The sequence below is a fragment of the Furipterus horrens genome, unplaced genomic scaffold, assembly GCF_987537825.1.
Source record: "Furipterus horrens unplaced genomic scaffold, mFurHor1.1.pri manual_scaffold_17, whole genome shotgun sequence".
In the NCBI taxonomy this organism is placed as follows: domain Eukaryota; kingdom Metazoa; phylum Chordata; class Mammalia; order Chiroptera; family Furipteridae; genus Furipterus; species Furipterus horrens.
Genome location: NW_028327187.1, coordinates 65,325,620 through 65,351,474, shown reverse-complemented (window position 1 = coordinate 65,351,474; position 25,855 = coordinate 65,325,620). Strand labels below are relative to the sequence as shown.

Here is a 25,855-nt window from a genome sequence, read left to right as displayed (position 1 = left end):
AATCTGCAAGACTGTCTTATGGGAAAGGCATCCAGTTACAAGGCATTTGACATTCTTCTTGCCCGTAAATTAAGCATCTTTGATGATGTCACACACCTAGTTTAATTTTTAAATGAAAACAAACTTTAAATAAAAATAAACTTTAAAGACAATTAGCTGCACTACTTTATAGTCTACCACTGAGCATTGTGATTTTCCTTGAATGGTGATATTTCTCCTTAAGATTACCCTCCTTTTCATTAAAGGGACCACATTAAGTCCAGTTTTAATTTATCCTGTTCATTTGCATAAACACAACAAGAGGAGCAAATGATCGCATATGATCTTTATGTCTGCTTTGCTGGAACATACACAAGGAACCTTTAGGGTGAGCTTCAGTCTGCCTTTCAAGGCACAGAAGCTGAGCCTCATACCTGCCATTCAGCCTTGCCTGTAAACACTTGTCTTTTCCAAGTCCTTCAGGTTTTCCACTGTGCCTTAAAGTCCCTTCTAGCCATCCTTCAGGAAAGCAAGCTTCATTCCTTCCCTGGAAAGATTACCATGGACCGCACGACCAACCAAGGTACCAGACCTTTTGTCTTGTGGGCTTTTATTACCTTCAAAGTCAGTCCCATTTCCTCAGGACTTTTTGGTAACAACAAGAGCCCAAGCATGTTTCCTTTAGGCATGACATTGCAGTCAAAGTACTGGTAAACAAAACCTCTATTAAAAACTGGTCTTTTTAGTTTTATGCAAAGAACCTTATGTCGTTACTTCTTCAGAATGTCAAATTCTGGAGGGATCGGGTAGGTAGAAAAATATACAGTGTGAAGGAAAATTCTTGTCCTTCTAATATTCACTAAAATTGTATTTCCATACTTTACATTTTCTTTTGTTTACTTTCCTATATGTGAGGGTTTTTTTGGGGGGGGGGGCAGGGAGACTTTGCTGGCTCATTTATCAATTTATTTTGCTTTTATTCCCCCCCCACAAAAATTTTTGTTTGTTTGTATTTCTATTAAATTGTCCCACTTTTTTCCCTATTGCTTCCCCTCAACCTGCCCACCCCTTCTCCCACAGTCAGTCCCTACCCAGTTCATTTCCATGGGTCATTTATACATGTTCTTTGACTAGACCCTTCTGCTTCTTATGGCCCTTCTCTCCCTCCCCCTTCCCCCCTTGTCACTGTTAGTTTACTCCTTACTTACATGCTTCTGGTTCAATTTTGCTCATTTGTTGTGTTGTTCATTAGTCTCCTGTAATAGGTGATAGCATATGGTATTTTTCTTTCATTGTCTGGCTTATTTTATTAAGCATAATTATCTCTAGTTCCATCCATGTTGTTGCAAATGGTAGAAGTTCCTTCTTTATGTCTGCTACATAGTACTGCATTGTGTAAATGTACCACAGTTTTTTGATCCACTCATCTACAGATGGACACTTAGGTTGTTTCCAGCACTTGGCTTTTATAAATAGTGTTGCTATGAATTGGCATTTCAGGGATTTTTAAATATAATCCTAGCAATGGAATTTCTGGTTCAAAAGTAAGTTCCATCTTTAGTTTTTTGAGGAAATTCCATACTGTTTTCTATAGTGGCTGCACCAGTCTGCATTCCCACAAGCAGTGCGCTAGGGTTCCCTTTTGTCTGCATGCTCGTCAGCACATGTTGTTTGTTGATTTGTTGTGAAGGCCATTCTGACTGGTGTGAGGTAGTATCTCACCTTGGTTTTTATTTGCATCTCTCTGAAGGTTAATGGTGTTACGCATTCTTTCATATGCTTATGGACCTTCTGTATGTCCTCTTTAAAGAAGTGTTCAGGTCTTTTGCCCATTTTTTAATTGGCTTGCCTGTCTTCTTGGTGTTGAGTCGTATAAGTTCTTTATATGTTTTAGAGATCAGTCCCTTGTGTGAGGAATCATTGGCAAATATATTTTCCCATATGGTTGGTTCCCTTTTCATCTTGCTGATGTTTTCTTTTCCTGAGCAGAAACTCTTTAGTTTGATGTAGTCCCATTTGTTTATTCTTTCCTTTATTTCCCTTTCCTTACGAGATACTTCACTGAAAATAATGCTACATGGGATATCTGAAATTTTCCTGCCTATGCTTTCCTCTAGTACTTTTGTGGTGTCACGGCTTACATTTAAGTCTTTGATCCATCTTGAGTTTATTCTGGTGTGTGGTGTAAGTTGGTGGTCTAGTTTCAGTTTTTCGCACGTCCCTATCCAGTTCTCCCAACACCATTTGTTGAAGAGGCTCTTTTCACTCCATTTTATGTTCCTCCCACTTTGTCGGATATTTGTTGACCATATAGAACTGAATTTATTTCTGGGCTCTCTATTCTGTTCCATTGCTGTATATGTTTGTTCTTATGCCAGTACCAGAGTGGGTTTTTTTCTGAATTAATGTTTTCTATCAAATAAAACTAAAAATATCTACCATTACGTCTCTCATTTCATATGTAAGTGTAATTTCATGGGATGGTTTTCAAATTTTAATTGGGTTATATGTTTAAAGAGTTTGAAAATTCCCACATCCTAAGAATTTCACTTATCTGTGTTCAGACACAGAGTGGGTGCACTGTTTCATGATAGTCAGATTCAGGTCAATAAGTGCAGTGATCTTAAAGTTGTTTACTCGTGGATACTAGTGAAACCTAGATTAAATGGTGGCCCAAAACTCTACATACTTTCTCAGATAAAATGTGTTTTTGTCTTAGTTTTACAAGTGTTGTGTCAACTAATTCTAATTTTAATTTAATATCTCTCATTTCACATTTGAACATCATCAAATGAGAAGCATTTGAAGTGGATGATTCAGACATTTATTAAAACATTTTGCAGAAATGCAGCTTCATATGATTTTACTCGTGTTTTCGCACACCGAATAACAGCATTGCTAGGTACAAAAGAGATTTAGGTCAGTAAGTTTAGTGCTCTGAAGAGAGGATCCTGTAGGACACTCGAAATATATCGACTGCATGTGTCCCAAAATTACACTAAATTTTATTAATGAAAATGTGTTTGGTTCTGAAATAAGTAATGTTTTCTCTCAGCTAGAACTAACAACATCTACCATTACATCCGTCATTTCACATGTAATCATAATTTCATGTGATGGTTTTCAAATTTTATTTAAAATATGATTACCGTGGCTTTGTAGTCGTCGTCGTCGGCAGCCGTCCGTCTCGAGAGACGATGGTGTAGCTTCTTAAGAGTCTATCTGCACCGCCGAGAATGGCTGTGCAGTCCAACTCGGGAGTGACACGGTATCTGTCTCCTCCCGTGTTGAATCGACATCTTGTGATGACGCTGGAGTGTCCTCTCCAGTGAAGCTGAAGCTACAGAGCCTGGGCAGGGTGATATGGAGGGTCTGCTGTTGCCCATGCAGCAGACCCCCCCTCTCTTCGCAGCTGAGGGGTCCAAGGGAAAGACAGAGTCAATACAGCTTGGCTTCAGGTGCGCCGCAGGAGTTGCCGGTGTTGACTACAACGTCAAACCGCCTTAGGGACTCCGGCTCCGGATTTTCTGTCGGGGTTTACTCCCTTAGCCTTTCCCCTGAAGAGGTATGCCGCAAGGCAGCGGAGGTTTTTTTTGGAGTCAGAGTTTTCCTTCTCTGATGTGCCCTGACTGGAAGATCGAACCAGCGACACTTAGCTCGCAGGCCGACGTTCAATCCACTGAGCCAAACCAGCCAGGAGACTGAGAATACACAGCTTTGTAGTATAGTTTGGTATTAAGTATTGTGATTCCTCCTACTGTGTTCTTCTTCCTCAAGATTGCTGTGGCTTTTTCGTTCCATATAAATTTTTGAAATATTGGTTCTAGGTCTGTGAAATATGTCTTTGGTATTTTAATGGGGATTACATTGACTCTATAAATTGCTTTGGGTAGTACGGACATTTTAATGTTGTTGATTCTTCCCATCCATGAACATGGTCTATGCTTCCATTTATTTGTATCTTCCTTAATTTCTTTCTTCAGTGTTATGCAGTTTTCTGAATATAGGTCTTTTAACTCATTGGTTAAGGTTTTTTCTAGGTATTTTATTTTTCTTGTTCCTATAGTAAATGGGATTTTTTTCTAGTTTCTATCTCTGATATTTTATTGTTGGTATACAGAAATGCATTTGATTTCTGAATATTGACTTCGTACCTTGCTATTTTGCCAGATTCATTTATTATGTCAAGTAGTTTCTTCACAAAGTCTATAGGGTTTTCTATGTACACTATCATGTCATCTGCAAATAATGACAGTTTTACTTCCTCTTTTCCAATCTGGATGCCTTTTACTCTTTCTTGTCTAATTGCTGTGGCTAGAACTTCCAAGACTGTGTTGAATAGGAGGGGAGAGAGCGGACATCCTTGTCTTGTTCCTGATCTCAGGGGGAATGCTCTCAGTTTTTGCCCATTGAGTATGATGTTGACTTCAGGTTTCTCATATATGACCTTAATTATGTTGAGGTATGCTCCCTCTATTCTCATTTTGCTGAATGTTTTCATCATAAATGGGTGTTGTACTTTATCAAATGCTTTTTCAGCAACTGTTGGTATAATTATGTGGTTTTTGTCTTTCATTTTGTTTATGTGGTGTATTATGTTTATTGATTTGAAAATATTAAACCATCCTTGCATCCTTGGGATGAATCCCACTTGATCGTGGTGTATGATCTTTCCGATGTGTTGATGGATCCGGTTTGCCAATATTTTATTGAGGATTTTAGCATCTATGTTCATCAGTGATATTGGCCTGTAGTTTTCTTTCTTTGTTGTGTCTTGGCCTGGTTTTGGAATTAAGAGTAATACTGGCTTCATAGAACACATTTTGGAGTCTTTCCTCTTCTTGGATGTTTTGGAATAGTTTGAGAGGGATAGGAGTTAGTTCTTTCCTAAATGTTTTGTAAAATTCACCTGTGAAGGCATCCAGTCCAGGGCTTTTGTGTGCCGGGAGTTTTTTGATTACTTTTCAATTTCATTAGTTGTTATTGTGCTGTTCAGGCTTTCTGCTTCTTCTTGATTCAGTTTTGGAAGGTTATATGTTTCCAGAAATTTATCCATCTAGGTTGTCCAACTTCTTGTGATACGGTTGTTCATAGTGATTTCTTACGATCCTTTGTATTTCTGTGTTATCGGTTGTGATTTCTCCTCTTTCATTTCTGATTTTGTTTATTTGAGTCCTCTCTCTTTTTTTCTTGATGAGCTTGGTTAAAGGCTTGTCAATTTAGTTTATTTTTTCAAAGAACCAGTTCCTGGTCTTAATGATCTTTTGAATTGTTTGTTTAGTCTCTATGTCATTTAATTCTTCTCTGATCTTGATGATTTCCTTCTACTCGCTCTGGGCTTTTTTTTTACCCCTCTAGTTCTTGTAGATGTAGGGTTAGCTTTTTTATTAGAGATTTCCCATCCTTTTTTAGTAGGCCTGTATTGCTATGAACTTTCAGGACTGCTTTCACTGTTATCTCATAGGTTTTGGGTTGCCATGTGTTCATTATCATTCATTTCCAGAAACTTTTTGATTTCTTCCTTGATGTCATTGTTAACCCATTCATTATTTAATAGCATGTTATTCATTCTCCATGAGTTTGAATGTTTTTGAGGTTTTTTTTTTTTTTTGAGGTTGATTTTCAGTTTTAAGCCATTGTGATCTGTGAAGATGCTTGATATAATTTCAGTTTTCTTAAATTTGTTGAGGCTTGTTATGTGTCCTACCATGTCATCTATCTTTGAGAATATTCCATGTGTTATTGAAAAGAATGTATATTTTGCTTCATTGGGATGAAAAGTTCTATATATATCAGCCAAGTCCATTTTGTCTAGAGTGTTGTTCAATGCCTCAATATCCTTGGTGTTTCTTTGCTTTGAAGATTTGTCCATTGTTGACAATGAGGTGTTAAAGTCCCGTACGATGAGTATGTTGCTGTCTATATCCTTCCTGAAGTCTTTCAAAAATATCCTTACATATTTGGGTGCTCCTATGTTGGGTGCATATATGTTTACAAGGGATATATGTTCTTGATGGGTTTTTCCCTTAAGTATTATTATCAAATGCCTTCTAAACTACAGCCTCCATAAAGAAAGAGTGCATGCTTATTCTGTTTATGATTGTGTTCCTAGTGGGAAGGGAAGAAAAGCAGGAGTTGCTTGAAGAACTGCATAATCTGTCCAATAATAATATCAGTGGACAGGTACATATCTGGATGGTAACAGGGTAGTTGAGGCACTTTTGAGACTTTGACACTTTGTACTCTGATTTTACATTACAGGAGATCATGAAGCCTGTTATTGTCTGTAAAACAGTTTTTGGTTACCCGATGGGAATATTAAAGAGAAAATTAGAAATAATCCTAAGGAGAATTGATCTCCCTTAAAATGGGTTCTGTTCTGATATAACTAATACCCCCTCTTTTACTTTCCTTAGACAGTAAAGATTGATTGTAGTCTGTGTCAGCAGGCTGTGATGAAGACATTGTATAAATATATAGAAATGTAGATCCCTGAAAGAATCAATGGATTGTAAATAGAAAATGAACTGTACATATAATAGTGTATTTGTCCCAGCTGATAAAGGGGAGAATGATCTTTAAGAACATTTAGTTGGTGGTATTTGAAGACCAAATAGCTTCCTTAAAACTTGTAATGAACTTTTCCCCACCAGTGAGAAGACCATATTTTTCTGAGTAAAAAGGGATGTGACCGTGCATGACCAAGTAGATGCACATTTTTCAGCTTATGTTGTAGGAAATACATGTACAGGATAGAGCAGGAGGGTTAATTTAAATTCCTAACGTGCATTTAAAAAAGAACATGTTCTTCCCTAATCATGTCTCTTAGTTGGGCGGTTAAATATATTTATAATATATATCAATAACAACTGCCCTTCATGTTGAGAGACTGTTATTGTAAGACCCTGAATTATCTTCTCAATCATGAAAGATTACTAAATTATTAGATATTACTTTTCTTACTTTAATATTGCTTTATTACTTTAGTATTGCTGTATTCTGGTTCCTCAAATCATGGTGCTGATGTATGTTATGTGATAGCTTTCATTAACCACTGTATTTTATTAACTAGAATACACTATTTCCAATTATTCTCAGCATTAGAAGTAGAAAACCACATCCAAAAAAAGTGCTGGAGTTTTTGAGAAATGGGCATATATTAACAGAATCACTAAATTCAATTTTATCTAGACTATTTATAAAGGTGTCCTTTAAATATCCACCAGATGTAGCAGAGTTCTAGACTGAGATATTTAATTATATTTCATTACTATTAAATGTGACATTTTTCCTATTATTCATATATTTAAAAAATGTATCGTGAAAACATGATTATTAATTCTTAAACTTTGAAAAAATTTGAAAAGGCTTTTGACTTTGCTGCATCTTTTCTCATGTGTGAGTATTGTGGTCATGATATCTGATCCAAATGTGACTCTGGGACCTTGGGCAACTTCTTTGAAAACAAATAGACACCCCCAGACCCTTCATTTTTAACTCTTAAAAAGTTGTTTTTTTTCCTTTTGTAAAAAATGTATTTGTTTATAATTTCAACGGATTATTTTTGACTAGTTATACTTGATAAAATAAAAAATGAGAATCATCCCATTATTATTTTCTTGCTTTATGAATGAATTTCTCTTATTGACAGTTTTTTTTCCTTTTGATTTTAATAGAACATTCAAATAAAAACTTTGGCAGATGATGTGGTAAGGTGGTCTTAGTAGCATGTTATTACATTACTCATGCATGTTGCTTTTTTACTAAAGTGAGTGGACATTAAAGCATCAATATGCAAAAGATATACAATGGATGTTTACATAGTACAATAGAATGGAAGAATTTTTAATAGCAACAATTTTTTGTTTGAATATTAACATAAACAATGATATAAAATCTCAACAAAATTTTGATATTATCATCTTGATATATGAGGACTGTCTGGAAAGTATCCATCCATGTAATATGAAAAATAGAGACATTTATTGAAGAAGATACAAGATATAAGAAACATTGTACATAGGACAATGACACCTCTGTCTCCTTTAATCGACATCAGCTGCCCTGCCATATTTTCCTGAATCTCATCAATGGTCTAAAATCTCCTGCCTTTCAGAATTGATTTTAGTTTTGGGAAAAGCCAGAAATTGCAGAGTGACAGCTTTGGGCTGTAGGGGGTCTGAGTCACCTGGGTGATTTGTTGTTTCACGAAAAAAACTCTGCATGAGACGTGATGCATGAGTGGGCACATTGTTGTGATGAAGCTGCCAATCACCAGTTACCCATAGCTGCAGCCTTCTGAGTCATCCAAATCGTTTTTGCAGAGGAATGTTCAAGCCTAACACAAAATTTGATGCAGATTTGGTGCTCTACTTGCTCAATTATTTTGAATGCAATGGCCACACAGTACACATGCTCACTCAAAGGCGCCTACCACCCCCACTGAGGAGTACAGTGAAGTAGTCATTGTTCACGCATGCACGTTCCAGTCCACTCTCCTTGGCTGCCAGGTTACATCGATGTCATGCAAACCATTCTGATTATGTTAACAATGGCTGGACTTTTTCCAGACAGACCTCGTATACCTTAACCAAATTTGTTTTATCTCTTTGTAAATATCACTCTAGAAAACCATTCTTTTTGATAGCGAAGTAAATTGTGCATATGTTAACTATTAATGTGAATATTAGAACAAGTTAATGTAAAATAGAAAGGAAGTTAAGTTTATTATGTTAGATTTTAAAATCCTTAAATTGTTTTTTAGTTGAGTCTATCATAGTAAAACGTATTAAAAGTTATGGGCTTTAATATTTAAATATGCCCTTTTATAGCTAAACTTTAAGAAACAGTATTTTAAGCAATGCCAGTTTTTTACTTGGTTAAGTTACCTATCTAATTAATGTAAAATATTGTTAGTGATTTAAGGAGGTAAAAGTATGTGGCTTAACTTTATTTTCTTATCAAGATACAGCTGAAAGCAAAAGCCAGTTTTCTAAATAGAAATGAAGGGCATAGTGGAAGATCAAATATATATGTAAATAATGCTGCTCAGGAGAAAAACTGGCACTGAAAAAGTAAATATTAAGTGATACGATAGGACAGGAACAGTGATATGTTGATTTAATGGTTGATTGCATGTTTAAATGCTGTTATGTCCACCATATCTTTTAGTGAAATTTAACTGTTGGATATGTATTCAGCTTATTTGGGATTGCTTAATATATTTTTTCTTGAGTCGTTTGAAGATATACTACATATCTAAACCAATTTAATTTTCTTCAAACAGTTAGAAAAAAATTGAAGATATAGTTCAAGATGATTCAAAAAAAATGAACACTGGGATAAGAACAAGGGACTCAAATTTAGCGAGTCACTTTTTCTGTGAAATGACAGCATGGGTCTAGATGATTTTGCAAGTTTCTTCCCAGCTCTAAAATATTTTGATTTATATAATCTCTTTGTAAGCAAGCATGTACTAAAACTATTTTTGTAATCCTAAATAAGCTGCTTAAAACCGCTCACATTTCTTTCAAAATACACCTTTTAATAAAAAGTGTTCTTTGAATCAAAATGAAAAGTATGTTTTTTTAATGGGGGTCAACAGAAATTTGCACAAGTTGTGGTAACAACTTGATGCTTTTTGTATTGTTGAAGTAATTTATAAGGACTTGGTAATATCGCTGTGAAGATGCTCTGTCCTTGCATCTATCGCATGTCTGCTTGTTTAACGTGAGCTGACAGTATGCGTGTTTCCTAACAGAAACCAGAATAAAACTGAGTTGCATTCAGTTTTATGGTAATTACTAATTTTTGATGTCTAATGTTTTGTGGTGTAAAACAGAGTGGCTTGTTTACATGCAGCTGGAGTCATTAACCCTGTTCCTGTGAAATAGCATGCTGATTATTAGAGATTGTACATGGGATAAATGATTCAAAGTCAATATCCATTAAGTAGCAAGTTCTTCATAATAGTGTTGGTAGGATTAAAGTATTTCTGTTTATGTTGTGTTTCCAGTAAATGGAAAAGGTAATGTCTTGTTGGTCCCACTTTTTAGGGAAGAGAAATGGAGAAGAAATAATAATAGTAGTAGTAAGAACAACAATAATAAATAACCACTAAGTGCACTAAACATATGAACTTATTTAAATCTCACAGTCACCCTATGGTGTTATTTATGTAATGTACATTAAGTCATTATTGCTATTTTAGAGATGAGGAAACAGAGAGACCAACTGATCTGCACAGGCTAACTGAGCTAGAAAAAGGCAGATTCATACCCAGGTATTCTGGCTTTAGTCTGTGCTCTTAACCATTATGCCTACTGCTATACTGACAAAGTATTTGCAGATACTTGTCACAACTTTTGGCACTTTGAAGAAGAGAAGCATTACTATAATGTCCCTTTAGAAGTGAGTTTTGGAAGCTCTTTTCATTTTCTTTTTCTTTTTCTCATGGTTTGAAAGTTATCAACAAAGACATTCTTCCTTAAACTACCACAGGACTTTGATGCAGGACTTTTGTTTACTTACTTCCTGTGCAAAAACAAATGACAAAGGACTAAGTTTTACTTTTGAGGAATACTTTCCACCCCTCAGACTGTGGAGGCTGAAGAGCTACTTCAGGGTTTCAAAATAGTACAATCTCTAACTAGAGCTTGCTTCTTAAAATAACATTTTGTCAAAAAACAGTAATGATATATATCATACTAAGTGCCATTTTGATTTTTCAGTTTTTTGTATTCGTGATTCTTGGTCTCTTTTTTAGGACTTATTTACTTATTTTTTTTTCTCTTTGCAGCGTGACCGAATCACAAGTTTTAGGAAATCTACTGTCAAAAAAGAGAAACATCTTATTCAACATCCTATTGATTCTCAAGTTGCAATGAGTGAATTTCCAGCACCTCAACCATTATATGATGAACGATCTTTAAATTTATCAGAAAAGGAAGTACTGGATCTCTTTGAAAAAATGATGGTAAGATTGACCCCTAATTTTGTTGTAATTTAAAAATGTGTGCTCCCAAAATAACACTGGGTTTTAAGTAAGTATGTTTGTATGGTCTGTGTTTATAATCACATAAAGGAGAGACCATAAACTTGTTGCTATGGCAAGACTATTTTCAAAAGTATCTGTTTTTTGAGCTAAACATTCTTATTTCTTTCAGTATGAGTTCCTAAAAGCAGGGGCCATCTTATTTCCTTTTGTTCTCTAGTATTTTGTAGGCTCTGGTAGACCAAATCAAGTTTTCAGTGAACTATTTTGTATTTCTGTTTCTAGAAAGCAAAACAAGACTAAGTCCTCTTTGCTGCACAAGGTATCTTGTTTGGTATATGAAAGAGTTGGGAAGGAAGAATGTATAAAAACAGTAAAAGGGGCAAAGGAATTAATTCTTCCAAGTTTGCTCTATAGCAATATTCATACAACCAACATTTCCTAGGATGTTGCTTATATTTTACAGCTTGTGGTCTAGATTGCTTCTTTTTAAAATATATATTATTATATTTTATTCTTGTTCAGTACAGTTGTCCCAATTCTCCCCCCCGCTGTTCTCCCCTGCCCTGCTCACCTCAACTGCTCTCCCACAGTCAATCCCCACCCTGTTGTCCATGCCCATGGGTCCTTTATATTTGTTCCTTGACTAGACCCTTCCCTTTCTTTCCCCCATTATCCTCCACCCCATCCCCTCTGGTCATTGTAAGTTTGTTCCTTGTTTCCATGTTTCTGGTTCTATTTTGTTTGTTTTGTTCATTAGGTTCCACTTACAGGGGAGATCATATGGTATTTGTCTTTTGCCACCTGCCTTATTTCACTTAACATAATACTCTCCAGTTCCATTCATGCTGTCACAAAGGGTAGGAATTCCTTCTTTCTTTATGATGTATAGTATTCCACTGTGTAGCTGTACCTCATTTTTTTTTTGATTCATTCATTTATGGATGGGCACTTAGGCTGTTTCCAGCACTTGGCTATTATAAATAGCACTGCTATGTATATAGGGGTGCATAGGTTCTTCTGAATTGGTGTTTCAGGATTCTTTGGGTATAATTCCATCAGTAGGATCACTGGATCAAAAGGAAGTTCCATTTTTAGTTTTTTTGGAAATCCCGTACTGTTTTCCACCATGGCTGCACCAGTCTGCATTCCCGCCAACAGTGCACTAAGTTTCCCTTTTCTCTGCATCCTCATCAGCACTTATTGTTTGTTGATTTGTTAATGATGGCCTTTCTGACTGGTTACACCATATACCAAAATCAATTCAAGATGGATAAAATACTTAAATATAAGTCATTACACCATAAAAGTCATTAGAGGAAAACACAGGCAGTAAAAGTTCAGATATTCCACATAGCAATATTTTCACCGATATGTTTCCTAGGACAAGGGAAATAAAGGAAAGAATAAACAAATTGGACTACATCAAGTTAAAAAGCTTCTGCATGGCTAAAGGAAACATCATCAAAATGAAAAGGGAACGAACCATATGGGAAAACATATTTGCCAATGATACCTTGGACAAGGATTTGATCTCCAAAATATATAAAGAACTCATGTGATTCAACACCAGAAGGACAAACAATCCAATTAAAAAATAGGCAAAGGACCTGAACAGAGTTCTCCAGGGAGGACATACAGAAGGCCCATAGACATATGAAAGAATGCTCAACATCACTAGCCATCAGGGAAATGAAAATTAAAACCACAGTAGATTATTCTTTATATTAGATAATAAATACAGTATTTTGAGTATTCAGTAGTTTATGATAGGAGAAGGGAGAGATGAGGATTTGGGCCATGTTATATTGGTCTGCTTGACCAGAAAAGAAGTAGAGATCCTTACTCATGATTCATTCTTTTACAATTCTATCCCACTGATCATTGTAAAATTTTTTTGTAGATATATATTTATCTAGTGTTAGAGTTCTCAGGAGTTCCCAAGGCCCCGTCACCCAAACCAAAATAAAAAGTTCAGACTCACTGAAAATTTAGACCCTTCTATCCTGCTCATTATGGAACAGCTTGTGACCACCCTCCTCCCCACTCCCACCACTTCCTTCCTGTGCCTAGAAGAAGAGGTAACAGGCCTTCAGTAAATATCACTTGAAAGTTGCTGAATGAATACAAAATAATTCCCTTTATGTTTAAACTTTTCCTGGACTATTCCTTCTGTCTAGCCACAACTGGTGTCTGGCTTGTCCTCGATGACACAAGTCCTGACATTCCTGCCCTCTTCAGCCCTTCCTCCTCATCCTGTGGTCCACTGTTTTAGACTCTTTTTGCTGCTGCTGCTCCATGCTGTCTTTGAACCATCTTTTAGCAACCCTTTCTCCTGTGAAGTCTGTTATTTGTTGACCTTCTCTGATGACAAAAGCCCTTGGTAATCTTTTTTACTTTTCCCTTTGTATTCATTTTGGTGGTTTCAACTATGATGTTGATAACCCATGGTTTTTTGCTCTTAGTTCCTTGATTTCCTAAACTCTGACCTACGCACCTATGTATTTAGCTAAGTATTGGCATGACTACACCTTCAAGTGTTTCATTCTTTGGAATTATTTCACCCGTTTATGATTTTTAACTCAGAAGTTCTCCTCAGTAGCTAAATAACCTATGCTACCTCTCCCAGGCTCTTAGTTTTACAAAGCATGTATTGTGTATTGGTTATGAACATGGACTTGGGGGTCATTCTGACTTGGATTTGACTTCTGGCTCTGCCATTAATTGCATTACCTCGCAAAGGTTATATAAATCTCTCTACACATTATTTTTGTTAACTGTAACCAAGGTACAAAAGGATCTACGTCATGTGGTTATCTTTAGGATTAAAGGAGATGATATTCCTAGAATAGTGCCTGGCATATAAGCTTTCTGTATAAATAATTGTATATATGTGTGTTACATTCCCTTTCTTTATCAAGTAAAGTTCTGTTCTTTCATCAGTTGCCAATATTTCTAAGTCACCTAGATTGCCCCTCAATTTACCATTGCTTGCCTTATCTTAATCACCCAAAACAGTGATGATAACAACAGAAACAAGGACATTTCTTAATACTATTAACACTTTTAATCTTTTAAAATTTCCTTTCTTCACTCAAGCCTCACTCAAATTATACTTACCGCTTTAATATGCCAATTGGTTACCAATTTTTACCATATTGAAATAGTTCTTTGAGTTTACTGGGGGTATTGCCCTACTCCAGTTCACTTAAGCTTGACACTTCTAGGCCATCTTCCATTCCATTGGTGTTCTCAGTCACGTCTGTTGCTTGCCAAATTCCATTGGCTCTTCTTTTGCAATGACTCTTACATCTGTTTCCTCAGTTGTCTTCCAGCTGCTCTTGCCCTGGTTTTGACAGTATGCCTCTTTAATTGTTTCTTGTAGGCTTCTAAAATAGCCTCCTAATTGGTATTCCTCATGTCTTTCAGGTTTTGTCTGTTCTACTCCACTAATGCCCTATTAATGATTTTGAAACATTGCTTTTCCAAAGCCCCAAGGAGGCCCTGATGTTTTCAGACAATTATTTTCTATGTCCCAACTCTAGTCCCTCAACTGTGCTCCTAGATTACTATTTCACACCTTTACTTTGATGTTCAATCCTCACAATTTTTACCTATCTTTATACTTTGCTGATGACCTTGCTGCTTAATTTACTGAGTAAATTGAAGCAATCAGAAGAGAGCTTCTACCACCATATGTATCTACCTAACTTTTAGTATCTGTACTCACATAGTTTGTCTTGCTACCTGTCACCATAGGTGAACTTTTTACATTCCAAATCCTTCCATTTGTTTACAGTTACCATTCCCTTTCAACTACTCAGGGACATTGCTCCAATAATTTCTCTCCTATCTCTTCTGCCATTTCCAGCAACATACAAACCTGTCTTATTTTTCAAAACCTTTTCTTAACCTTATCTCCCTTGCCAGCTACTGCTCTATTTTTACTCTGCTTTGAAGCAAAACACCCCCTCCCCAATTTTGTTTATATAGATTGCTTCTGATTTCTCTCCTCTCACTTTCTCTCCTAAACTCCCTTCAACCCAATTCCATTTCATCATTCCATCAAAACTTTTTATCAGTGCCACCAAAGATCTTCATGCTGCTGAATCCCATGGGCAGTTCTCAGTCCTCATCTTAATTGAGTTACCAGCAGCATTTGATGCAGTTGATTTTTCATTTTAATTTGAAATGCTTCACCCCCATCCTCTAACATTAATTTGATTTTCCTCTCTATGTCTTAGAGATGCTTGACAAGAAATAAGTTACCTTAACCTTGTTGATACAATTTATTATTTGGAATTTCTGGGTAATGATATATGTTGATGAAAGCTTAAATAACGAAAGATGATATTCAAATATAATTCTATCTTACTCTGATAATTGAAACTTGTTATGCCTAAGGATCATATTTGTTAACAGCGGTTCTCATTGTTCAGGCTTGTAGATGTAGATAACAGGGGATATTGGGCTAAAACTTTAATTACTGCTGGACATGTTTTTTTTTTTAAATATTAACTTCGATTATTATAACCTATTTTAATTACTAATAGTTCATTTAAAAAATCACTTGGCTCTTTATACCTAAGTAAAATCCTGGAATGGGTCCAGTTAACTAAAAGATCTAAGTGGTTAGCTTTTACTTTACTAGTATATTAGTACATTATTACTGTTTCATTGACTCTGCCATCTATTCTCTGTATTGGCATGTTATTTTTCATATTGTTCACATTCAAAGAAACAATAATAGATGTTCTCAGTAATGGTGTCAGTGGCTATTCATGGCAGCTTTAAAGCTATAAATGTGAAACTTTTAGGTGATTGCTTATTTTTTTAGGGCACAGCTATATATTAGCAGTGTGCCTTCAATAGTTTGTAAAAACTAAATTTTGTACTTAAGGTATGGTCACTGACTATTAATTGAAAATTAGGAAGTAGTTCTCTGATTAATACTTTCAATAATAAAAACAGCTAATTGTTTTTATATGGTTTTTATAATTACTTTCACGGGGTACATTATAATTGCTCTTTAAGATTCCTGTTCCCCTGCTCGCCCAGCATCATGTTTTCAAATCTTAACACAAGTGGGTAAAAGTAGTAGGACCAAAAGAACAATAACCGCTTCAACATTTTGGGTGGAAAACTTAAAAGGACAACTGCACTATATAGTAGTATTACACATCATCTTTAACCCCAAATTCAAATTTGAATAAGGCCCATATCAGTAGCCTTTTTCATGTTAGTCAAAAGCATTTTGAATTGCCTGTAAGTCATATTGGTGAAATATCTCCTCCCTGCATCTTTAAATATAAGGAAATTAAAAATACTATAATTGAATAACTATTCAACATTTTAAGCTAACTGAAACTAACTGAACTGGTTTTTGTACATTGAGTATAGTGCTAAAGGACTATTGAATGTTTAATAGTGATAACTATATTTATCCAAATTGAATTAATGCTGTTAGAGCAAGGAGAGAAATGTGTCTTAACACTTACATTTGCTTTTGAATGTTATTCCTCTTTTGTATGCAGTTGTCCTTTTGGGGGGTCGATGGCAGGGGATTTCCATTTAAGATTTTAAGAAAATAAGCATAGAAACTTCAAGTTGGAATTAAATTTTTGTTAGCTAGCGCAAGGTACTGAGTGGAGGTCTAGCCTACACTGGTAACTTTGGATTCATATAAATATGGCAATAAGGACTATGTTCTAATACAGGAAATTAAATAGTTTTGTTATATGCAAAAGATGAGCCTAGTGATGATTTATGATTAATTTCTAGGCATACTTTATTTCAACTTCAACTACTGATGACAATGTTTAATATATGATTCTACGTGCAAATTTGATGTTTTTTTTTTCTTTTATTTTTTGGTTTTTCAATTACAGTTGTCCCATTTTTGCGCCATTGCTCCCCCCCTACCCAGCCCACCCCTTCTCTCGCAATCATATCCCTCCCCGTTGTCCATGTCCATGAGTCATTTATACACGTTCCTTGACTAGACCCTTCCCTTACTTATCCCCCTTCTCTCCTTCCCCCTCCGCTCTATTGACTACTATTCTACTCTTTGTCCTATTTAGTTCATTTGTTTGTGTTGTTCTTTAGTTTCCTGTATTAGGTGATATCATATGGTATTTTGCTTTCTTTGCCAGGCTTATTTCACTAAGCATAAGTCTCTCTAGTTCCATCCATGTTGTTACAAATGGCAGGAGTTCCTTCTTTCTTTCTGCTACATAGTATTCCATTGTGTAAATGTACCACAGTTTTTGGATCCACTCATCTACAGATGGGCACTTAGGCTGTTTCCAGCACTTAGATATTGTAAACAGGGCTGCTATGAACATAGGGGTGCATAAGTTTTTTTGAATTAGGGTTTTAGGATTTTTCGGGTATAATCCTAGCAGTGGAATCGCTGGCTCAAAAGGCAGTTCCATTTTTAGTTTTTTGAGGTAATTCCATACTGTTTTCCATAGTGGCTGCACCAGTCTGCATTCCCACCAACAGTGCAGTAGGGTTCCCGTTTCTCCACATCCTCGCCAGCATTTATTGTTTGTTGAGCTGTTGATGATGGCCATTCTGACTGGTGTAAAGTGGTATCTCATTGTGGTTTTTACTTGCATCTCTCTGATGGCCAATGATGTTGAGCACTTTTTCATGTGTCTATGGACCTTCTGTATGTCTTCTTTGGAGAAGTGTTTGTTCAGGTCCTTTGCCCATTTTTTAATTGGGTTATTTGTTTTCTTGAAGTTGAGTCATATAAGCTCTTTATATGTTTTGGAGATCAGTCCCCTGTCTGTGATATCATTGGCAAATATGTTTTCCTATATGGTTGGTTTCCTTTTCATCTTGCTGATGTTTTCTTTTGATGAGCAGAAACTCTTTAGTTTGATGTAGTCCCATTTGTTTATTCTTTCCTTTATTTCTCTTGCCTGAAGAGATGTATCCATGAAGATATTGTTACGTGGGATATCTGAAATTTTCCGGCCTATGTTTTCCTCTAGGACTTTTATGGTGTCACGGCTTACATTTAAGTCTTTGATCCATCTTGAGTTTATTCTCGTGTGTGGTGTAAGTTGGTGGTCTAGTTTCATTTTTTTGCACGTCTCTGTCCAGTTGTCCCAGCACCATTTGTTAAAGAGGCTCTTCTCACTCCATTTTATGTTCCTTCCTCCTTTATCAAATATTAGTTGACCATAGAGGCCTGGATTTATTTCGGGGCTCTCTACTCTGTTCCACTGATCTATATGTCTGTTCTTATACCAGTACCAGACTCTTTTGATCACAGTGGCTTTGCAGTATTGTTTGATGTCTGGTATTGTGATTCCTCCTGCTGTGTTCTTCTGTTTCAAGATTGCTTTTGCTATTCGGGGTCTTTTTTGGTTCCATATGAATTTTTGGAGTATTTGTTCTAGGTCAGTGAAATATGTCATTGGTATTTTAATAGGGAATGCATTGAATCTGTAAATTGCTTTGGGTAGTATGGCCATTTTGATGATGTTGATTCTTCCCATCCAAGAACATGGTATTTGCTTCCATTTATTTGTATCTTCCTTAATTTCTTTCTTCAATGTTGCATAATTTTCAGTGTACAGGTCTCTTATCTCTTTGGTTAAGTTTATTCCCAGGTACTTTATTTTTCTTGTTGCTATAGTAAATGGTATTTTCTTTTTTGTCTCTGTCTCTGACATTTTATTGTTGGTATACAGAAATGCCTTAGATTTCTGTATATTTATTTTGTACCCTGCTATTTCGCCAAATTCACTTTTTATATCGAATAGTCTTTTAGTGGAGTTTATAGGGTTTTCTAGGTATACTATCATGTCATCTGCATATAGTGAGAGTTTTATTTCTTCTTTCCCATTTGGATGCCTTTTATTTCTTTTTCTTGTCTGATTGCTGTGGCTAGGACTTCCAACACTATGTTGAATAGGAGTGGAGAGAGTGGACAGCCTTGTCTAGTTCCTGATTTCAGGGGAATGCTTTCAGATTTTGTCCATTGAGTATGATGTTGGCTTCAGGTTTCTTGTATATGGCCTTTGTTATGTTGAGGTATGCTCCTTCTATTCCTATTTTGCTTAGAGTTTTCATCATAAATGGCGTTGTACATTATCAAATGCTTTTTCTGCATCTATTGATATAATTATGTGGTTTTTGTCTTTCATTCTGTTTCTGTGGTGTATTATGTTTATTGATATGCAAATATTAAACCGTCCTTGCATCCCTGGGATGAATCCCACTTGATCGTGCTATATGATCTTTCTAATGTGTTACTGGATCCGGTTTGCCAATGTTTTGTTGAGGATTTTAGCATCTTTGTTCATCAGCGATATTTGCTTGTAGTTTTCTTTCATTGTTGTGTCTTGACCTGGTTTTGGAATTAGGGTAATACTGGCTTCATAAAACAGGTTTATGAGTTTTTCCTCTTCTTGGATTTTTTTGAATAATCTGGGAAGAATAGAAGTTAGTTCTTTTCTAAACGTTTTATAAAATTCACCTGTGAAGCCATCCGGTCCAGGGCTTCTGTGTGCCAGGAGTTTTTTGATTACTGCTTCAATTTCACTAGTTGTTATTGGTCTGTACAGGCTTTGCTTCTTCTTGATTCAGTTTTGGAATTTTATATGTTTCCAGAAATTTATCCATTTCTTCTAGGTTGTCCAACTTCTTGTGATACAGTTGTTTATAGTGATTTCTTACGACCCTTTTTATTTCTGTGGTATCAGTTGTTATTTCTCCTCTTTCATTTCTCATTTTATTTTTTTGGTTCCTCTCTCTTTTTTTCTTGATGAGCCTGGTTAAAGGCTTGTCAATTTTGTTTATCTTTTCAAAGAACCAGCTTCTAGTTTTGTTGATCTTTTGAATTGTTTGTTTAGTCTGTATGCATTTAGTTCTGCTCTGATCTTGATGATTTCCTTCCTTCTACTCTCTCTGGGATTTGTTTGTTTCTGTTCCTCTAGTTCTTCTAGTTGTAGTGTTCAATTGTTTATTAAATATTCTATCCTTTTTAAGTACGTCTGTATTGCTATGAACTTTCCTCTCAGGACTGCTTTCACTGTATACCAAAGTTTGGGGCTGTTGTTTGTTCATTATCTTTTGTTTCCAGAATCATTTTTATTTCTCCCGTGATGTCAATGTTAACCCATTCGTTACTTAGTAGCATGTTATTGATTCTCCATGAATTTGAATGTTTTGAGGTTTTTCCTTGACGTTGATTTTCAGTTTTAAGCCCTTGTGATCTGAGAAGATGCTTGATATGATTTCAATTTTCTTGAATTTGTTGAGGCTTGTTTACTGTCCTACCATGTTGTCTATCTTTGAGAATGTTCCATGTACACTTGAAAAGAATGTATGTTTTGCTTCTTTGGGTTGAAAAGTTCTATATATATCAACTAAGTCCCTTTGATCTAGATTGTTGTTCAATGCCTCAATATATTTGGTGTTTCTTTGCCTCGAAGATCTGTCCATTGTTGACAGTGGGGTGTTAAAGTCCCCAACTATGAGTATGTTGCTGTCTTTATCCTTCCTGAAGTCTTTCAAAATTTTTCTTACATATTTGGGTTCTCTTACATTGGGTGCATATAGGTTTACAAGGCTTATATGTTCTTGATGGATTTTTCCGCTAAGTATCAAATGTCCTTCTTTGTCTCTTTTTATGGTCTCTTCTATGAAATCTGTTTTGTCTGATATCAGTATTGCTACCCTAGTTTTTTTTTTATGCCCATTTGCTTGAAACACTTTTTTCTATCCCTTCACTTTCAGTCTGTGTAGATCATTTGTTCTAAGGTGGGTCTCTTGTAGAGAACATATATGTAGGTCATGCTTTCTAATCCATTCAGCTACCCTATGTCTTTTGATTGGTGCATTTAATCCATTTACATTTAAGGTTATATGGCTAGGTACTTATTTATTGTCATTTTCCCCATTTTGTACTTGTATTCCTCTCTGTTTCTCTTTGTTTCTTCATCTTTTTAAAGCAGACCCTTTACCATCTCTTGCAATGATGGTCTGCTGGAGATGCATTCTTTTATCCTTCTTTTATCTTGGAAACTCCTTATCTCACCTTCCATTTTGAATGAGAGCCTTGCTGGGTAGAGTATTTTTGGTTGTAGGCCTTTGTTTTTCATTGCTTGGAATATTTTTTGCCATTCCCTTCTGGTTTGTAGTATTTCTGCTGAGAAATCTGATGATAGCCTTATTGGAGCTCCCTTGTATGTTATTAGCTGTTTCTCTCTTGCTGCTTTTAGGATTCTCTTTTTATCTTTGAATGTTGCCATTTTAATTATGATGTGTCTCGAAGTGTGCCTCTTGAGGTTCATCTTCTTTGGGACCCTCTGTGCTTTCTGGACTTGTGTGCAGGACTCTTCCTCTCATCAAGTTGGGGAAGTTTTCTGTTGTTAGTTTTTCAAACAGGTTTTCTAACACTTACACCTCTTCTTCTCCTACTGAAATTCCTATGATATAGATATTATTATGTTTCATGTTGTCCTGCAGCTGTCTTAGAGCCTCTTCAGTCTTGTTCAGTCTTTTTTCATTTTGTTGCATTGTCTGGGAATTTTTTTCTACACTGTCCTCCAGCTCGCTGATCCAATCTTCTGCTTCTTCTAGTCTGCTTTTAATTCATCCTACTGTGTTCTTCAATTCAGAAATTGTATTCTTCATTTCCTTCTGTCTCTTATTGTTAGCTTTTATGTCTCTTTTCATGCTGGTGTAATACTCAGTAACTTCCTTGTAGTTTCCCTGTAGTTCCTTGTAGTTTGCCTGGAGTTCTTCGTAGTTTTCATTGAGCTCGCTGATCCCATTGATCTTTCCTATAATCCATGTTTTGAATTCCGTGTCTGATAGTTTTCTTCCCTCTATTTCATTTAGCACTCTTTCTGGGGATTCTTCTTTTCCTTTCGATTGTGGGTTGTTTCTCTGTTTCCACATTTTTGTGACTCTTCTTGTTTGTTGCTGCTTCTTTGATTGATCGGCACTTCTTGGATCTGCCCCTGGTCATATCAGATCTTGTACTAGTCAGGGCCTAGGCAGCCTTTTGGAGACTACCAGAGATCTATTGCCTTTGTATGTCTCCTTTAGTTGTTAACTTATTCAATCTGTGATCAGCAGTCAGGCTTAAGGACCAAGGGTGTTGCTGCTTAATTTCTGTAAGCAGGGCTTTTGCTTCCCCTCAGGCTGATGCCACTTGGAGGGGAATGGTCTGCCTGCAGCATGGGGAATTAGCCAGCACTGGGAACCGGTTGGATGCTCCCCCAGTTCTTCCTTCATAGCCACCACCCCAAATTCTCCCCAAGCATCTCTAGTCCTCTCTGCCCTCCTTCTGCTTGAGCCCAGGGTATGTGGGTGCCAAAATATTTTCATACGTGTTCCACTTAAGAGCTGTTTTTCTTCAGCTGTTTCTCTCAGGCTACCAAGAAACCCTGTGGTTTTTCACTTTTCAGAGCTGGATACTATTTTACTTTCTGCTCTGTTGCTGTAGGCTGGGAAGCCCAGCTGGGGGTTTAGACCCTGCCCTTCTCAGGGTTAACTCCTGGCTGCTAAGCTGTTTCTCAGTCCCTTCAGCTGCCACCCATGGGAGCCTAGCCACCCCTTTCAAATCTCTGCACTTCCTACAGGTTATGTTGTGATGAAACGGCCTTTTCTTTCTCTCCGTAGTTGTAGGACTTCTCTCCAGCTGGTGTTCAGTTGGTTATTTTAGATGATTTCTCCACAATTAAGTTGTAAGTCCAGACTCTGGTCCTGTGAGGAGGTTAGTATAAAAGTTTATATTCTTGTATTTTTGAATAGAAATAAGTATTTCACAAACCACAGTGGATTACTCTGGAAACACAATTTTTGTTGAGTTAGATCTAACACTTTTTTTGACTAATTTTTGGCATCTGAATCCAAAAATGACCCCAGTTTTTCTATATCGCTGCAACTTTTTAAGGTACAGGATACCCTTTCTTTGTCCCAAAAACCTTAGAAAATATACATACCAAGGAAAATAAAGAAAAAATTACCTGAATTTACTGTTTACTTAGAGTTACTTTATTCATATAAATGCTATATATTGTTACTATAAGTCAAATTGTGTACAAGTAGTAAAGTTCTGCTACCAAACATAAATATTAAGGTATTTTATCTTTTCAAATGACAGGCTAGGAAATGCCAAAATGAAATACTTTAAACAGTCTCCTTCAGTTGGCAAAGCTTTAACAAATTGCTTCTTGACACCCAGTTTTATGTGCAGAGGTGGCGATATAATGTTCTTTCTGTCAACAAGTGGCTCATGTAGAATGTTTGGATCACCAGGTTTGAGGTCGATCTTGGAGACCAGTTTGACTCCACCTAATGCTTCTCAGGAGCTCTGCTCTCCCACATACACAGAAAACAGGGATACTTGGTGTATCCGCATTGCTGACCAAGAAGGAAGCACACCATTTTAAAGTCAACATAGATGATCCAACTGTGCTTGGGACTGCACCAAATAAATTGCCATTGTGGAGAAGGACACACTTCAAGCTCTGCTTTGAGCTATCAATGAACAGTTACCATTCAGTTGCATTATAGATTGGAATTCCCAGTTCCTCCATTAAACCATGTATGTTATGGCAATACACAAAGCCGCTGTCGCTTTGAAAGTACTGCAGAAATGCACTTTCTCTTGATTGAAAATAGGATGCCTTCGGTCCTTTTTCAAGCAAGTTTTTCTCCTGCAGTCTTGATGCTCGGAGTTCTGAAGCCTTTCTGGATAGTCCCAAATCTTGTGACAAATCATTCAACTCATGCTGATCAAATCCCTGACGAACTGATTCATCTTCAATTTCAAAATCTTCATTGTTGCTGTCACTTAGTTCTTCACCATACTCCTGTTTTTTAAAATAGGGTAGTTCAGTGAAAACTGGCACTGGGATTTCAGTTGAATGAGGCACTGAATGTAAAGCTAATGGTAGACTATGATACTCTTATTTTACATTTATTTTTCTTGTTATATCCTGACGTTTTCACTATACAAAAGTAACAGGCACTTGAATGATCTCTGGGCTCTCGCCAAACCATAGGTATACCAAATGGCACTTTGTCACATGTTCCCTTTGTCCACATCCATAAACTCTTGACACACTGCTTGCACACCTTGCAAGGGGCTGAAGACTTATCTTGATCACCAAGTTTTACTTTAAAATATGCAAAATAGACCTCCCCTGATGTTTGTCTTTTCACTGGAAATGGTGAAACTGCCACAGATATAAGAAAACAAATCATGGTCGTTTAGGCACTTACGATGAGAAATAGCAGAGGCAGACATGATCTGAAGGAAAGGAAATAAGTACATATGTACATAAAAAATAAATTCTGCTAACTCCTCGTATAGAGACAAGAACTCAGACTACACTTTGGAATACGATTCACTATATAGAGCCGCACACAACCTCTCACCACACTGTCTCATGTGTAACTGCTTAGCCTAGACAAGTATGAACCTGTCGTTGGTCTCCAAGGTCATCCCCCACCCTTCCCCACTCGAAGAAAGTTTGCTCTCAGCCAATAGGAGAGCACTAGGGCTTCCCTCAATCCAGGTTGTATCCGGCCTAGAGTGGTCACATAAGATGTAGAGAAAAGCTTGACATGATAGAAGAAAACTAATTGCAGTTTTGAAATCAGCATGCGTATTTAAGTCTAAAATAGCTGAAAATTCAAACTCACCAGGAATTATGTTAAAAAATTTCCCCCTGTGTTATGTAATCTATCAACTCTGGAAACCACTGGTTGAGTGTTGAGCTCAGGATTAAGGATTATGGGAGAGTGAAAATAATATTTTTGTCTTCCAATATATAAGTATATGTTCTGAATTTACCATCATGAGGAAAAGAGATATATGTAGGTATTTAAAGTTGGATCACTCTAACAGGACCTGAAAACAGAGTTAGATGAAGAGTTTTTGTGCCTTACTCAGTAGCATTCATTTAATATCATCATCCCCCCCGTTTCTGCTCTCATAATATTTGTAGAGACAATGTATTTGAACAATTTTTTTCTTTAACTTTGTTTTCAATTTCAGCTTCTATATATTGTGAGGCTACAGACTATCTAGGTAGTTATTTAATGCCAGTTAGAGTTGACCAGTTATTTAATTATGTAGAAAATCCCTAGTAATCTTACTAGAATTTTAGAAAAAATCTTTCTATCCTTTCTGGTCCACAGAAGCTTGAGAAATTATGGAACCTATCTTTAGAAAAGAATAAATTAAACAGTTGCTGTAAAAGCCCATTAATTCATAACCTTAGAATAATCACACATAAGTATAATCACTGTTCATGCTAGATACTTTTAGGAACTAGGATATTATTGGTCCACTCTCTTCAGGTCTTTTATTTTTTAACATAAAAGTTAAAAAATTCTTGAATAATTCCTTTTGAGAAGCAGAAGGAGCAGGGAAAGCTTTGGATGGTAAAGTCAGGTTCAGATTTTAAAATAGCAGATAGAAAATCAGCCTTAAACTGGGATCAAGACATGTTCTGGAAACAGAAACATTTTATAGAAAACATATACATTTAGTGCCCTCATTCACTGGCCCAGGTGTGCAGGGCCGAGAGTCCAGGGGCCCCTCAGACACACCCCAACAGACATAAGATCAGTGCCCAAACGGGCACAGGGAGGGACCTCTGGATACACAGAAGACTGTGTGCAGTTGCCCCTGGCCACCTCCAGTGGGAGCCAGGCCCCAGTGCCAGGCCAGAACGCAGAGCATTCTCTCGGGCTCCCCGTGTACCCGCCCAGGCGGGTGCGGCGATGGTGGGTGGCTGTGGCGCCGGAGCAGCAGGCAGCAGCGACTCACAGACACTTACCCGGAGCGCTGCGCTGAGGCTAGATCCCCGGCTGCCCTGGGCGAATAGGGGCGCGGAAGGA

The 25,855-nt window shown here is 36.6% G+C and overlaps 1 protein-coding gene across 2 annotated transcripts in view; it reads left to right on the top strand.

Moving 5' to 3' along the window:
• Window positions 1-25,855, top strand: part of DIAPH2 (diaphanous related formin 2) — a 1,048,823-nt gene that overhangs the window by 80,091 nt on the left and 942,877 nt on the right. For both annotated transcript variants that reach the window (XM_090264504.1, XM_090264503.1), the window contains exons 2-3: window positions 7,656-7,688; window positions 10,778-10,954. In XM_090264504.1, the coding sequence (XP_090120630.1) occupies window positions 7,656-7,688; window positions 10,778-10,954 (210 nt within the window). The remainder of the gene's footprint in view (window positions 1-7,655; window positions 7,689-10,777; window positions 10,955-25,855) is intronic.